This window comes from Lampetra fluviatilis, chromosome 52, assembly GCF_964198595.1.
Source record: "Lampetra fluviatilis chromosome 52, kcLamFluv1.1, whole genome shotgun sequence".
NCBI lineage: Eukaryota > Metazoa > Chordata > Hyperoartia > Petromyzontiformes > Petromyzontidae > Lampetra > Lampetra fluviatilis.
This window is the reverse complement of record NC_136326.1, coordinates 3,267,746-3,282,764: the sequence shown is the minus strand read 5'-3', so window position 1 is coordinate 3,282,764 and position 15,019 is coordinate 3,267,746. Positions and strand designations below refer to the sequence as shown.

At 55.6% G+C, this 15,019-nt stretch overlaps 1 protein-coding gene across 1 annotated transcript in view; it reads right to left on the bottom strand.

Moving 5' to 3' along the window:
- The window catches only part of LOC144949090 (E3 ubiquitin-protein ligase TRIM9-like), a 41,025-nt gene that overhangs the window by 8,843 nt on the left and 17,163 nt on the right, over positions 1–15,019 (bottom strand). Inside the window, exons 3-9 of the mRNA XM_078878925.1 lie at positions 13,929–14,024; positions 5,263–5,385; positions 4,062–4,172; positions 3,148–3,301; positions 2,230–2,378; positions 1,460–1,598; positions 210–352 (exon numbers count right to left, since the gene is read on the bottom strand). Coding sequence (XP_078735051.1) covers positions 210–352; positions 1,460–1,598; positions 2,230–2,378; positions 3,148–3,301; positions 4,062–4,172; positions 5,263–5,385; positions 13,929–14,024 — 915 coding nt within the window. The remainder of the gene's footprint in view (positions 1–209; positions 353–1,459; positions 1,599–2,229; positions 2,379–3,147; positions 3,302–4,061; positions 4,173–5,262; positions 5,386–13,928; positions 14,025–15,019) is intronic.

The window sequence follows — 15,019 nt, the reverse complement described above, 5'->3', positions numbered from 1 at the left end:
ATGACGACGATGATCCATTGGTTGATGTTTATTTCAATGTTGACGATGCCGGAATAGATGGCACGTGATGGGGACACCTTGGTTAAGCCTTCATCCAGCATTGGATCGGCAATGGCTGACGACGACGACGACGACAACGACGACGACAACGACGATCGTTAGTGATGATGATGATGATGATGAACTGTCCGATGATCATGATGCCGCACCTCCCAGTAGTGGACGCCGCGGGAGAACCCAGCGGTGCCGATCACCACGCGGTCCTCGCAGCTCCGGCACGTGGCCACGCGGCCCTCGCTCGACACCGCCACGTCCTCGTGCGCCGCAGTCGGGTCCCACGCGAACCACGCCACTGCACCGCACGGCACGGCACGCCTCCTCTACCCCCTTTCTCCACTGGCACATCCAAGCCAAGCCAGTAACGGATTCTTTTCTTTGCTGTCTTTCCCCACTGGCTATTTGCCGTGCCAAGCCGAGGACCGAGAGGAGGCAGGGACGCCGGGAACGGACCGCCCGCAATGGCGAGTTGTTTACTCCCTCGCCTGGTATGCAGGAGGTCGTGGGTTCGATCCCGACCCTGACGCCTGTTGTATTTTCAGTGTTTGCGGTGTCTCTCTCTCATCATGATCACGGTTGCTAGGAGATGTTAACTACCTCGCCTGGTATACAGGAGATCGTGGGTTCGATCCTGACTCTGTCGCTAGCTGTATATCTGGAGTCTGCATCTCTCGCATCATCATCACGGTGGCTAGGAGATGTTAACTACCTCGCCTGGTGTACAGGAGGTCGTGGGTTCGAGCCCAACCCTAACGCCTGCTGTATTTTCAGTGTTTGCGGTGTCTCTCTCTCATCATGATCACGGTGGCTAGGATATGTTTACTCCCTCGCCTGATATACAGGAGGTCGTGGGTTCGAGCCCGACCCTGACGCCTGCTGTATATTCAGAGTTTGCATGTTTTCTCTCTCTCCCTGTGGTCGCAGTGGATTTTTCTCCGGTTTTTCCCTCCACATTTAGAATCAACGTCGCGCGTTCAGAGTATTTTACTGCTGCTATAAATTCCCACGTCGTGATAAGCCAGTTGGTTGAGCCAAATAGCAGGTCATACTCACCCTTCCTCTACCCACTCGTCGCCTGCTCTAGCAGAACCCATTTGAACTTTTCCCTCAATCTTCAGACAGCATCGCAATGATTTGCCACCCACGGTAATTAAAGTGTCTCTCTCCCCGTGGTCATGTGGATTTTTCTCCGGGTCTTCCGTTTTTTCCCCTCCACGTTTAGAATATTTGGCTGCTGCTGCTACACATTTCCACTTGACGATAAGCCACCGTGTTGAGCCATCATTTGTGCTTGCCCGGTTCTCTCCTGAAAAAAAGCTACGCATGGAAGCTCAAGTGGGCCCTTTCCCGGTAATATAAAAAAAATAGTTTCGCAGTTAAAATAGTTTCACCGCCAGCTCACCGGGCGAAGTCTGCAGCAGCACGGTCTTGCTGTAGGGCCCGACGCCCGCGTGGTTGTAGGCCTTGACACGCGCGCGGTACGTGCTGCTGAAGTGTAGCCCATCGAGCGTGCACATGACCTCCGTGCCCTCGTACACCTCCTGCACGCGGGCACGCACGGACACGCACGTTCATGCATAAGCACTCGCGAGCACAAGTAAGGCTGCCCCTTCCGCCGTGTAGCCTTTAACGGACCGTTGGGGCAAGTGCGGCGAGCGAGCAGCACCTACGAAGGCCGGTGTGGCGCACGAAGGGGGTGGGTGGTCAGCACGTCCACACTGCCTCTCTCTCCCGAGTGGTGATGTTTTACACACCGCACCGGGTACTCATTTGAGGCTGAGTCGACTTAGGGGAGGTCCAGGACCGATTAAGGCTCTTTAAGGGCTGCTGCCTCGTGGCCGTTATTTATCAAGGACCGCCGTCTCGAATTCACGGTGCACTGCGGCTCTTGAAACATCGAGCTTTTGTCTTTTGTTTTTTTTTACCGAATTCCAAATAAATGCCTCTTCTTGTCACGCAATTTTGGTCGCCGAGCAATTTGTGGTTGAGAAGATCGCCAGCGGTGTCGGTGACCCGCGAGCGGGAATCGATGTCGGCTCTTTTGCCGGGCCACTGCTGCACCCGTGCCTGCGCTTAAACCGCGCGGATCTTTGACCCGCGCGGGCCGAAGATCCGCGTGGTTTACCCGCAGCGGGAGCCCCCCCCCCCCCCTCGGCGACCCCCTGCACTGACCCGGAAGGCCCCCCCGCTGCCGTCGTCGAGCTCCAGGATGAAGCCGTCGACGCGGACGGGCGTGCGCGGCGCCGGCGCCCAGCACAGCGTCGCGGCGTTGCCCTCCGTGCAGCACTCGGAGGACAGCTCCAGCACGGGGGCCGGTGGCGCTGCGCGAAAGGCAAAGGTTCCCCACCCATATAGAATCAGTGTTGTGTTATTGTGTTTAAATATATTTGTATCACTATAACTCCAACGCGAGCCCCGGTACAAGACGCAGAAACGGGGGGCGCGGGGGGGGGGGGCAGGGGGGGAACAGAAACTCCGCAAACAGCGGCACGGAGTTTCGGCGCGACGGCTGCCCAATGAAGAGGGTCAATTGGGCCAGCTGCCCCACCCACGTGGGGGCCACGTGCGAGCGGGAGGGGGGGGCATGAAGGTTTATATGGGGAGGGGAAAGGAGCTTGAAGGGGAAGGTAACCAGCAGGGGGGGGGGGAAAGAAAGGGACAAGCGATGGGAGGAAGGGGGGGGGAACCGGGGAGGGGGGGGTATGGGGGAGGATCCCCCGCATAGCCTCGAACAGACTGCAGGGGCAAGTGCTGCTATGTTATTCCGACTACATTGACCAAAGTTTTGCTCGGACACATTACTTTTAAAATCCACTCGCGACAATTGATTTCCACGCGTGACGCAATTGTTTTTGATGCCGATCTCTGTTTTGCCTCATTGCCAGCGCGTCACCCTTACCCGCTATGCTGTTGTCATTTCGGTGACGCGGTGAACGCGCACCAGCGAGACTTCTCTTGAGCGTTCGCGCGCTCTCTCTCTCTCCCTCTCGCCCGGGCCAACGAAACCGACTCGAGAGCTTTTGGAACGCCGATGCACGTCCGCGGCACGGCACGGCGGCACGGCGGCACGGTGGCGCGGCAAACCGTCACCTTTCATCTGCACAAAGTCGAGCTGGTGGATGGCCGCGTGCAGCGGCTCCATGTCGAGGTCCAGGCCGAGCTCGGCCGGCGGCCGCGGCTGCTCGCAGACGCGGGCCCACTCGTCGCCGCTCGACGCCACGCGCACAATCAGCCCCTCCGAGATCTGCGCGGCGGCGGCGGTAGCGGCAGCAGCAGGGGCAGCAGCAGAAGCAAAGACAAAAATAAAAGACAAAGATCCACCGTGTAGCCTTAACAGGCTGTTGGGGCAAGTGCTGTTAGCGAGCAGCACCTGTGGAGGCCCGGCACGGCACGCGAAGGGGTCGGGTGGCACGGTGGTGGTTTGTGCAACCGGGTGGCAACGCTTGCTCAACTGGAGCCCAGTAAACATGGAACGTCGAGCCAATGTTGGTCCCACGGCTCCAAACACATTCCAACGTTGGCTCAACATTGGCCCAACGTTGGTCCAATGGCTCCAACCACATTCCAACGTTGGGCCCAACGTTGGTCCAAAGGCTCGAACCACATTCTAATGTTGGCTCAACATTGGCCCAACATTGGTCCAATGGCTCCAACCACATTCCAACGTTGGCTCAACATTGGCCCAACGTTGGTCGAATGGCTCCAACCACATTCCAACGTTGGCTCAACATTGGCCCAACATCTCCAACCACATTCCAACGTTGGCTCAACATTGGCCCAACGTTGGTCCAATGGCTCCAACCACATTCCAACGTTGGCTCAACATCGGCCCAACATCTCCAACCACATTCCAACGTTGGGCCCAACGTTGGTCCAACGGCTCCAACCACATTCCAACGTTTGCTCAACATTAGCCCACCACTGGTCCCACGGCTCCAACCACATGCCAACGCTGGGCCAACGTTGACTGGGTGGAGATGACGCTGCCGCTGCTGTGCGGGCACCTGCAGGAAGCCGCTGGGGTCGGCCTCGTGCATCACCTCCCGGCAGAACTCGAGCAGCCCCACGGTCTTGTGGAGCCTCGCGTCGTAGCGCACAACCTCGTCGTGCACCGCCTACAAAGACAAAGGTCACCCGTGTAGCCTCAACAGACCGTTGGGGCAAGTGGCGCGAGCGAGCGGCGCCCGTGAAGGCCGGGGCTGTGGCACACGAGGGGTGGGTGGCCAACACCTCGCCCGGCCGCCTTTGTCTCCCCGGTGGAGATATTGTTACACACGGCACAAGGTCCTCATTTTGGGGCTGAGACGACCTAGGAGAAGCCCATGACTGGTTCGGATAATTGTCACTGGGGTTGGGAATCGAACTCGGGTCGCCAGGTTAGTAGTGCAGTGCCCTAACTGCTGCCACCACCACCACGACAACATCATCATCAACATATTCTTAGGTTTTTTTCGGTGAAGTCACGTTTGCTGTATCAAGTGAGATACAGCAATCGTGCTGTGACGGTTCCACCTCAAGACGGAAGCTTGTGTTGCCTCCGAAACGTCGTGATTTTTATTTTATTTTTTATTTTACTTTTATTTTTTTACCTACGTGACTTTACCGATAAAACCTAAGAATATGAATCCTTGCAGTCACGAAAGCTTCAAATCTAGAATCATCATCAAGGTCGTCATCATCACTAACACAGCTCGCACCATCACCACAGTCGTTACCGCCTACACAAGATCAATATTCTGGTCATCGTTAGCATCATCACCATCAACACTACCAGCATCTCGATTTAAAGCTTTCGTGACTACAGGGATTCATCTTCTTGGTTCTTTCGGTAAAGTCACGTAGAAGGAAAGTAATAAAATAAAAAAAAATATTATATTATTTTATTATTATATTATATTATTATATAATTTTATTATGTTTTATTTTTATTATTTTATTACTTCCCTTCTACGTGACTTTACCGAAAGAACCAAGAAGATGACTACCAGCATCATCACCACCAGTATCACTACCAGCAGCTGCATCACCATAATCACGGCTGCCAACATCAGGTTGGTGTTGAGGTCAGGGTCTGGACTGGGTTCGGTGGTTCGGGGTTGAGCTCTGGGTTGGTGCTGAGGTCAGGGTCTAGGCTAGGCCGAGTCGTTGGTCTCAGCGAAGAGTCACGGGTCGAGTTTGTGCGCGACGCGGCTCCCTGTGTGCCACCTGAAGCTGGTGGTCCCTCTCCTGTGCCACCCGCGCCAGCAACTGGGTCTTGCGGTGCTGCAGCGCGTCCATCAACGCGTCCACCTGCGCCACCAGGCAAGCCTCTAGCTCCACGCTGTTCTCCTGCACACGGTCACGGCGCAGCGTCAAGTTAAGGTTGTTGCTGTTGTTGTTACTGTACTGTCGTTATTGTTGCCGCTGTCAACCGGTGAGGCGAAGAGCCGATTTGAGGATCACTCGCAAAGCAGGAGCTTCACTCCCACGTGTTAGAGAACGGCCCGTGGAAGAGGATATCACAGAACCGCTGCTAAGGATAAGGGATTTTGCCTTTAGGAAGCACTTATGTGCGATAAATATCCGAAAGCGATTTAACAGCACGTGTGAACAACAACAAAAAAATACACTCATGGTATCATCCCGGTCTTGAATGTATGTACGTTGAACTTCTTTCACACCGTACGTAGCCAACCGTGCTAATCGGAGGTGCGGGGGAGGGGGAAGGACAACAAACTAAAAACAAAAAGCAGTTCTAAAGAAATTAGTTTGTCAATCCGGATGATTTAAACAGTGCATAGCTCCAGTGGATTCCGACTATCAGAAGGAAGAGCGTTCCAGACGGCCGCAGAAGCGTATCTTCATTGGCCAGCCAAAGCCGCTGCTGCGAGGTTGACCGGAGTTCGCGTTGGTGGTTTCCGCTCCTTGACGACATCAGCGATGACTGCGCACGTAAAATCCCATCGCATTCAATTCGGTTCGGGGCACATCATTTGCCTAAATTCCAGCTGTGAGAATATCAAACATCAGTTTCACGGTCACCCGATGAACATGACTCTGCAGCGGAGCACGTGGGCTGTGCTGCCGCCTGCCGCGAACCCATCAAGGGATCTTAGGAGTGGCTCTGCAATACCTGCTTCTGCGGGCTGTTCTCTGAAGAAGAGGCAGGGCCTCAGTTCCCGTGCGAGAGATCTGGGGGGACTCGACGTCTGGTAGACTTTGCAGTTTTTTTCCTGAATTTTTCTGTTTGCGCAGAGTCACTTTAAGATGTCCTTGGTTCTTTCGGTAAAGTCACGTAGAAGGGAAATAAGAAAAAAAGAAAACATAATAAAACATTTTTATTAAAACATAATAAAAGTATTTTATGATGTTTTATTTTTATTATTGTATTATTTCCATTCTACGTGACTTCACCGAAAGAACCAAAAAGATGTATCCCCGCAGTCACGAAAGCTTTAAATCGAAATTCACTTTAAGATGTTTTCTTGTTCATGTTTTTTAGTTTTTTGTTTGTTGTGGTTGCACCCGATTCAAGAGCCGAATGGCTCACAGGGCTATACCAAATACATGAAACTGAAAACTGAATGAGGCTGACACCGAGAGCGCAACTGGCAACCAGCTGATAAAGGCGCAGCCCTGCAACTGCTCGCTCACACCTCTGCTGGCAGAAGGGCCTTCCCGCTAGAGGGAGCTAATGAGAGAGAGGATTAACTAAGACGAAACTTTGTTAACTATTTTATATTTTACCAGGTAAGGCCCCCACTGAGCTGTATAGCTCTTTTTCAGAAGCGACCTGGTCACAAACGACAGCTCAACGAAGTGGCTTATCGCGCGGAAATTTACAGCAGCCAAACACTCTGAACGCGTGATGTCGTTTCTAAACGTAGAGAGGAAAACCGGAGGACCCGGAGGGAAATCTACGCGACCACGGGAGAGAGAGAGAGAGACACACAAACTCCAAATATACAGCAGCAGCAGGCTTCATAGTCGGGATCGAGCCCACGACCTCCTGCGTACCAGGCGAGGTAGTTAACATCTCGCCACCACGGCGACCCACTTCTTCCGCGGTGGCCAAACGCCTCGAAAGAGACGGGGGTGCCCACACTTCACCCCACCGCACGCCACGTGCCAATCGCACAACTGTGACGCATCCCATTCTTACTGCCGGGTGGACTAAGACAGCTGGGGGGTGTGGGGGAGATTTAAGAAACGTGCGCGATTGTTTAAACTGCCGCGCCGGGAGAAAGAATCGAATTCCGGATGGCAGGTCCAGTGTTGCTAATCGGCACAGCATCAATGCAGCAGCAGCAGCGGCAACAGACATCACCAGAGCTGCCGAACAGAGCACCGCGCATGCTTACAGCTGGAGGGCGAACAAATTAATCGTAACGCCAACAGCGTTGGGTTCGCACAGTGAACAAGAAATTAACCCAGTAAACCTCCCCTCGCAAGCCCCCTCCCTGGCGCGGTGACTAAAGTTTCATGGCGTGTTGGTTGGATGGGGGGGGGGCGGTGGTGGTGGGGCCCACACACCGCCGGCTCTCCTCGCAGACAGAGCCAGGCTTGGAGTCGGCTGCACTTGCCGCAGGAATACAAATGAGCCCGCGAGCACGCGGTCGATGTGGCGGAGACACGCGCCATAAATCCACACCGCGCCACCGCCAGGCGGACACAGCTAGCCGGAGACCGTCAGCCAGACACCCCCAGCCAGCCACTAAGCCACCCGCCCAGACACAGCCAGCTAGACACAGTCAGACAGACACCTCCAGCCAGACACCTCCAGCCAGACACAGCCAGCGAGACACAGTCAGCCAGACACAGCCAGCCAGACACCCCCAGCCAGCCACTAAGCCACCCGCCCAGACACAGCCAGCCAGACACAGCCAGCCAGACACCCCCAGCCAGACACCCCCAGCCAGACACAGTCAGCCAGACACAGCCAGCCAGACACCCCCAGCCAGACACCCCCTGCCAGACACCCCCAGCCAGACACAACCAGCCAGACACAGTCAGCCAGACACCCCCAGCCAGACACAGTCAGCCAGACACCCCCAGCCAGACACAGCCAGCCAGACATAGTCAGCCAGACACCCCCAGCCAGACACCCCCAGCCAGACACCCCCAGCCAGACACAGTCAGACAGACACCCCCAGCCAGACACCTTCAGCCAGACACCCCCAGCCAGACACCCCCAGCCAGACACAGTCAGACAGACACCCCCAGCCAGACACAGCCAGCCAGACACAGTCAGACAGACACCCCCAGCCAGACACCCCCAGCCAGACACAGTCAGCCAGACACCCCCAGCCAGACACAGCCAGCCAGACATAGTCAGCCAGACACCCCCAGCCAGACACCCCCAGCCAGACACCCCCAGCCAGACACAGTCAGCCAGACACCCCCAGCCAGACACCCCCAGCCAGACACCCCCAGCCAGACACAGCCAGCCAGACATAGTCAGCCAGACACCCCCAGCCAGACACCCCCAGCCAGACACCCCCAGCCAGACACAGTCAGACAGACACCCCCAGCCAGACACCTTCAGCCAGACACCCCCAGCCAGACACCCCCAGCCAGACACAGTCAGACAGACACCCCCAGCCAGACACAGCCAGCCAGACACAGTCAGACAGACACCCCCAGCCAGACACCCCCAGCCAGACACAGTCAGCCAGACACCCCCAGCCAGACACCCCCAGCCAGACACAGTCAGCCAGACACCCCCAGCCAGACACCCCCAGCCAGACACCCCCAGCCAGACACAGTCAGACAGACACCCCCAGCCAGACACAGCCAGCCAGACACAGTCAGCCAGACACCCCCAGCCAGACACCCCCAGCCAGACACCCCCAGCCAGACACAGCCAGCCAGACACAGTCAGCCAGACACCCCCAGCCAGACACCCCCAGCCAGACACAGTCAGACAGACATAGTCAGCCTGACACCCCCAGCCAGACACCCCCAGCCAGACACCCCCAGCCAGACACCCCCAGCCAGACACAGTCAGCCAGACACCCCCAGCCAGACACCCCCAGCCAGACACAGTCAGACAGACATAGTCAGCCAGACACCCCCAGCCAGACACAGTCAGCCAGACACCCCCAGCCAGACACCCCCAGCCAGACACCCCCAGCCAGACACCCCCAGTCAGACACAGTCAGCCAGACACCCCCAGCCAGACACCCCCAGCCAGACACAGTCAGACAGACACCCCCAGCCAGACACAGTCAGACAGACATAGTCAGCCAGACACCCCCAGCCAGACACCCCCAGCCAGACACCCCCAGCCAGACACAGTCAGCCAGACACCCCCAGCCAGACACCCCCAGCCAGACACAGTCAGACAGACATAGTCAGCCAGACACCCCCAGCCAGACACAGTCAGCCAGACACCCCCAGCCAGACACCCCCAGCCAGACACCCCCAGCCAGACACCCCCAGCCAGACACAGTCAGCCAGACACCCCCAGCCAGACACCCCCAGCCAGACACCCCCAGCCAGACACAGTCAGACAGACACCCCCAGCCAGACACAGTCAGCCAGACACCCCCAGCCAGACACAGTCAGACAGACACCCCCAGCCAGACACCCCCAGCCAGACATAGTCAGCCAGATACCCCCAGCCAGACATAGTCAGCCAGACACAGCCAGACAGACACAGCTATCCAACCACCGCCAGGCGTCTGCAACATGAAGGAGCGGGCATGGTGCCCGCCGTGATACAAAGTGACTCGTTTGCTTGCCGGGGGAAAAACCGATTTGCGCATAAATTACGTTTCCCCATCATCACATCACGTGAGATATGTCCAAAATTAGAGATTCGTTCACTCACGCGCCGAGAATTCACGGAAGGTCGTTTGGGCAAGTTTACATCCACGCTCTCACAGCCGTGTTCGATCCACTGCTGGATGAGGGCCTCCCCAAGTCGTATGTTGTGGATGTAACAGACAAATGTGCTCATTTGCTTCGACGAAATATCTCAAAAATGGTCGATATCTCTATGACACACGCCAGCTGTCTAAACACTTTTGGGGGGGGGCAGCGGGGGGTGGGGGGCTACTGCCCCCTGTGCCCCGTGTGTGTTTGAGAGTGAGCAGAGAGCGGTGGTGGAGCGGTTAGCACGCTGCGCAGCGCTACGAACCCGGCGAACCGAGATCGCGGCCAACACCAGCGACGATTATCTCTAAACCGGTCCAATCGGTCCTCCCTTAGGTCGACTCAGCCTCAAATGAGTACCTGGTTTGCCGCGTGTAAAATCATCGCCACTGGGGGAGACAAATGCGGCCGGGCGTGGTGACGGCCACCCGCCCCCTCGTGTGCCACAGTGCCGGCCTTCCTAGGTGCTACTCGTCAACAGCACTTGCCCCAACACTCTGTTGAGGCTACACGCAGTGGAGGGTAGCGGAGGGGACCTTTATCTTTGAGTGGGTAGAGCAAGCGTGGGCGGGGGTGATTTAACATCTGTCGATTAGGGGGAGAGGGAGAGAGGGAGGGAGGTAAGAGTTCAAGATGAACCGCGGGCAGCGAGGAACGCGCAGTCCCATTTCGAGGTCATGCCCCCCTCCTCCAGCTCAAAAGCAAGTGCTGGAATGAGCAGCATGGGGAGCACGCGCGGTGCAAATCCAACGGTCCGATGCTGCGAATCGCTCGTCCGGACGGGGTGCGTGGTGGGTAACCACGGACGGGGAGCGGTGGCGCAGCGAATAGCGCGCTACGCCGCGCTACGAACCCCCGTCGGCCCGAGTTCGATTCCCGCTCGCGGCCAAAACAATGTTCACGATTATCTCTGAATCGGTCCTGGGCCTCCACTAGGTCGACTCGGCCTCAAATGAGTACCTGGTGCGGTGTGTAAAAACATCGCCACGGGGGGAGACAAAGGTGGCCGGGCGTGGTTATTGGCCACCCACCACCTCGTGTGCCGTGCCGGCCTGCATAGGTGCTTGCTAACAGCACTTGCTCTAACAGTCTGGTCAGGCTACACGGGGGATCTTTGTCTTTGTGTGCATGGACCACCGATGAGTGACGCGTGGTTCAGAGATCATGTTCGTTGCGGGTAAGAACATGGGGCCACGACTAAATCGTTGTACGGTAAGTCCCCGGGTTGCGGAAGAGCTCGACTTACGGAAACCCGACTTTACGGAAACGCTCCCGTAAATCGTGCTTTTAAAAACGCATTTAAATATAAAGATTTAAACACGCGGAAAGGTTTGCGTTAGTTACGTGAGCACGAGCGGTGCAGCGTGGTGATGTTGCGGATGAATACCGGCTTCGCCAAAACGCCGCCTTCACACACCGAGCCTGAGCTTTACCAGGATTAAGGTGACATTTTTTTCCGTAGCGTTACGTGATTCTTTTCCAGTATTGAGAGAAAACGAAGCAGCAATCGGGTGGGCGAGGCACAACCTGTTTCATCAGTTTCCCTGCTGGATTGTCTCACCTGATGATTGGCGCTTGTGTTGCGATCGAAACGTCGCGATTTATTCTATTTTCTATCTACGTGACTTTACAGAAAGAACCAAAGAGTATGGATTCCTGCAGCCACGAAAGCTTCAAATCAAGATTGAGGCACAACTATTTTCGGTAATGGGATTTTATCTTCATTTGGGGGAGTGGGGGGGGGGATTTGGTTCCGTTTACGAACATCGCGGAAAAACTCGGGTTACGGATTGTTCCGGGGAACCTAACCCTTCCGTAACCCGGAGACTGCCTGTACGTAGAAACGTGCAGACCCGACCTCGTGGTTGGAACGATGTTGAGAGGCAGAGGAGAGGGGCGCGAGAAGGCACGCGAGGGTTAACGACATCGTCCGAACTGTTGGGCGAGGTGAGTGGTGCTTGGGCGCAGTGGGGGAGAGGGGGGGGCGATGTCCGACAGGTGAAGAAGAAAAACAACAACAGCAACAACAACGACAGAGTGTCCAGTCGAGGAGTGGAACGCGTCCGATGGGACGTGAAAAACCGCGGAGACGGAGCGATGGAATCATCGTCTCGCTCCACCGGCGGCTGGCTGGATCATTGCGTCGCAGGATCGTGAGCGGCTTTGGCAGGGCCTTGATCCAGCAGTAGACGGAGCAAGGCTGCTGATGCTGGTGAAGGCATTCTATTAGTTGCTACTTGACGTCGAAGGTATGATGATGAATGTATACAATGAACTTCACCCAGCAGTGGATGGAGCAAGGCTGCTGATGATGATGACAATGAAGGTATTCTATTGTTGCTACTGACGTTGACAGCTTCCAATCAATCGCCTTCACCCAGCAGTGGATGGAGCAAGGCTGCAGCTGCTGATGATGACAATAAAGGTATTCTATTGTTGCTAGTGACGTTGAAGGTCGCTGTCTACCGCCGTCACAAACAACACAAATGGTCCTCGACGAAGCAGTCGAATGACGTCAGAACAGCTCCCAACGCTGCCCGCCCCGCTCGACGTTCGAGGCGATGGCTCTGACGCAAGCCGACGGGAGATTTTTGTTGTCGTGACGGCGCTTAAACCACCCCCGGTGGGGGGGGGCTGGGCGGGCGAGCGGACACGGGGGGGGGGGTCACAATTTACACTCCGCCGCCTCGCTCCCCCCCCACACGGGTTACAGCTCCCAAACGAAAGCCTCCTCTCTCTCCTGTTTTTTTTACAGTTCCACCGTAAAAGATAAATATATTCCTTGCCCGCCTGCCCGCCACCCACACACCTACCCCCCCCCCACGCAAGCCCCCCCCCCCCACTACAACCCCCCCCCCCCAACGTGCCCCCCCCCCCCCACACTCACACAATCCGTACGCGCGCGTGGGGATCTGCCGAAAATATCCGTGGGTGAGTCACGCGCCTCCGCGCCTTGTTACGACAAAATTCGACATCTGCGCGGTGGCCAATTGCGCCAATAAACCGGTGGTGGAAGGGGGTGGTGGGCGTGTGGTGGGGGGCGGGGGGTGTGGGGGGCGGGGGGGTGTGGGGGGACCATCCGGCTCATCCGTCAAGCAGCCCCCCCCCCTTCCCGCCCACTCCGTTCGCTCGATTTGTGCAAATGTGAAGCTGCGGTGAAACTCTGAACGTGGTTGCTTGCGGTGCGTGAACGAGCAGGCCGGCTCGACGCGACCAACGCGGCCAGCCGAGGAGCCCGCGTGGGCAGAGGCGTTTGCGGGGAAGGTTTCAGAAACTTGGTCGGTTGTTTCGACTGCCGCGCCAGGAGATCGAATCGACCTCCGGGTGGCAGGTCGAGCGTTCTCATCGGCACGCCACTGCGGCGAAAATCGCCGCTCTTCAATCGGCGAATCGGAATAACGTTTAAAACACGATGATCATTTTCTCGCGATGTGTATTTATTTACGCAATTCATCTTTTCGTTTTTTTTATTTGCTAAGGTAAGGGTAAAAACCTACCACTATATTTTGCCACTGGTAAAGGAGGTCTCATAGTGTAAATGCTTACCCCGAGCTCTCAATACTCTGATAGTGCGCTGTTTTTGAGTTGTACGCCTTTTGGCGTCATCTGGTCCAACACCAATGGAGACTAGGCTCTGAGAAAAGCTGTCTCGGGTGTGGACCAATCAACTTCAAGGACAGTGCATATTATTATCATTATCAGAGTTGTTTATTTTTGTTTGCATTTTGACTGCTTGTGTTGTGGTTATTGCAAACATGATGCCTTGTATAAAGGTGTCAGTTTTTGTACCAGTTTAAAGGGTAAAAACCTACTACTATAGTGGGGGGTGGTTGGGGTGTTTGTGTTTGCGCCGTCTGTGTAAGTGACCGGCTTTATCGATGTGGGATGCAATCGCACGAACGGCGCTCTCTGCAACAACGCCACCATCGACTGTTCCATTGTTGCGAACGACGCCGAGAAGCCGGTGGGAGTGACCGCGCACGGCGAGGCGATGTGTGCGTAGCGCCGTCTCTCGCCTGCACACTCTGCAACGCGTCCTTGAGCCCCTGGACGAAGGCGTGGGCTTGCGTGGCCCTGTCCGCCAAGCCGGCCAGCGCGAGCGATAGCTGACTCTGCAAGACAAAGCGGGAGGAGGATGCGGGCACAGTGACAAATAATCAAGATGATGACGCTACGAGGATGACGAGGATAATGATGGCGGTTACGACAGTAATGATTGAATGACATACTCTTAGTTCTTTCGGTAAAGTCACCATGTAGGTAAAAAATTGAAATAAAAATTAATAAAAATAAAACAATAAAATCACGACGTTTCGGAGGCAACACAAGTCACTTGATGCAGCAAATCTGGCTGTGACGGTCCCACCTGATGACGGAGACTTGTGTTGCCTCCGAAACGTCGTGATTTTATTGTTTTATTTTTTATTAATTTTAATTTCATTTTTTTACCTACGTGACTTTACCGAAAGAACTAAGAGTATGAATCCTTGCAGTCACGAAAGCTTAAAATCTAGGATTGAATGACAGTTATTTAATAAGAGTCATTATCATCATCATCAATCCACTGCTGGATGAACGCCTCCACGAGGTCTCGCCGTCGCGATTTTCAGGTCCCAAGAAAATGTTTTTGTGACTGCACACAAAGCTCGCCCTGGAGCCAATAGCACCTTGTGTATGAGCGAGCGGTTGCCGATCGAAAGCAGCAACCAGGCTCGCCCCTGCTTAGCTTTCGAGATCCGCAATAATGGGCGTGGGGGAGGGGGGGGACGGTTGTCGGCACACGGACGTTACTCACTCGTTCGAAATAGAAAATTGCATTTCTGTTCATTGTTTAATGTTTCGTCTCTCCAGTTGTATTTGCGTCGCCCCAGTCGAGGCGGCAGAGATGTTCGTTTGACAGCTCTCGTTCAATCCTCATTGGACGGAGGAGCGGCGTCCAATGAGGAATGTCCCGCGCACGAGACGAGTCCAGCATCTCCTCCGATCGCTGTTCCCGATCCACCCTCCTGACGGCAGGTCAACGCAGTGCGGACGGCAGTGGCTCCACTGTTTGCTCAACTCAACTCAACTTGTTTTGTTTTATTGTAACAGCTAAGGCGACCTGGTT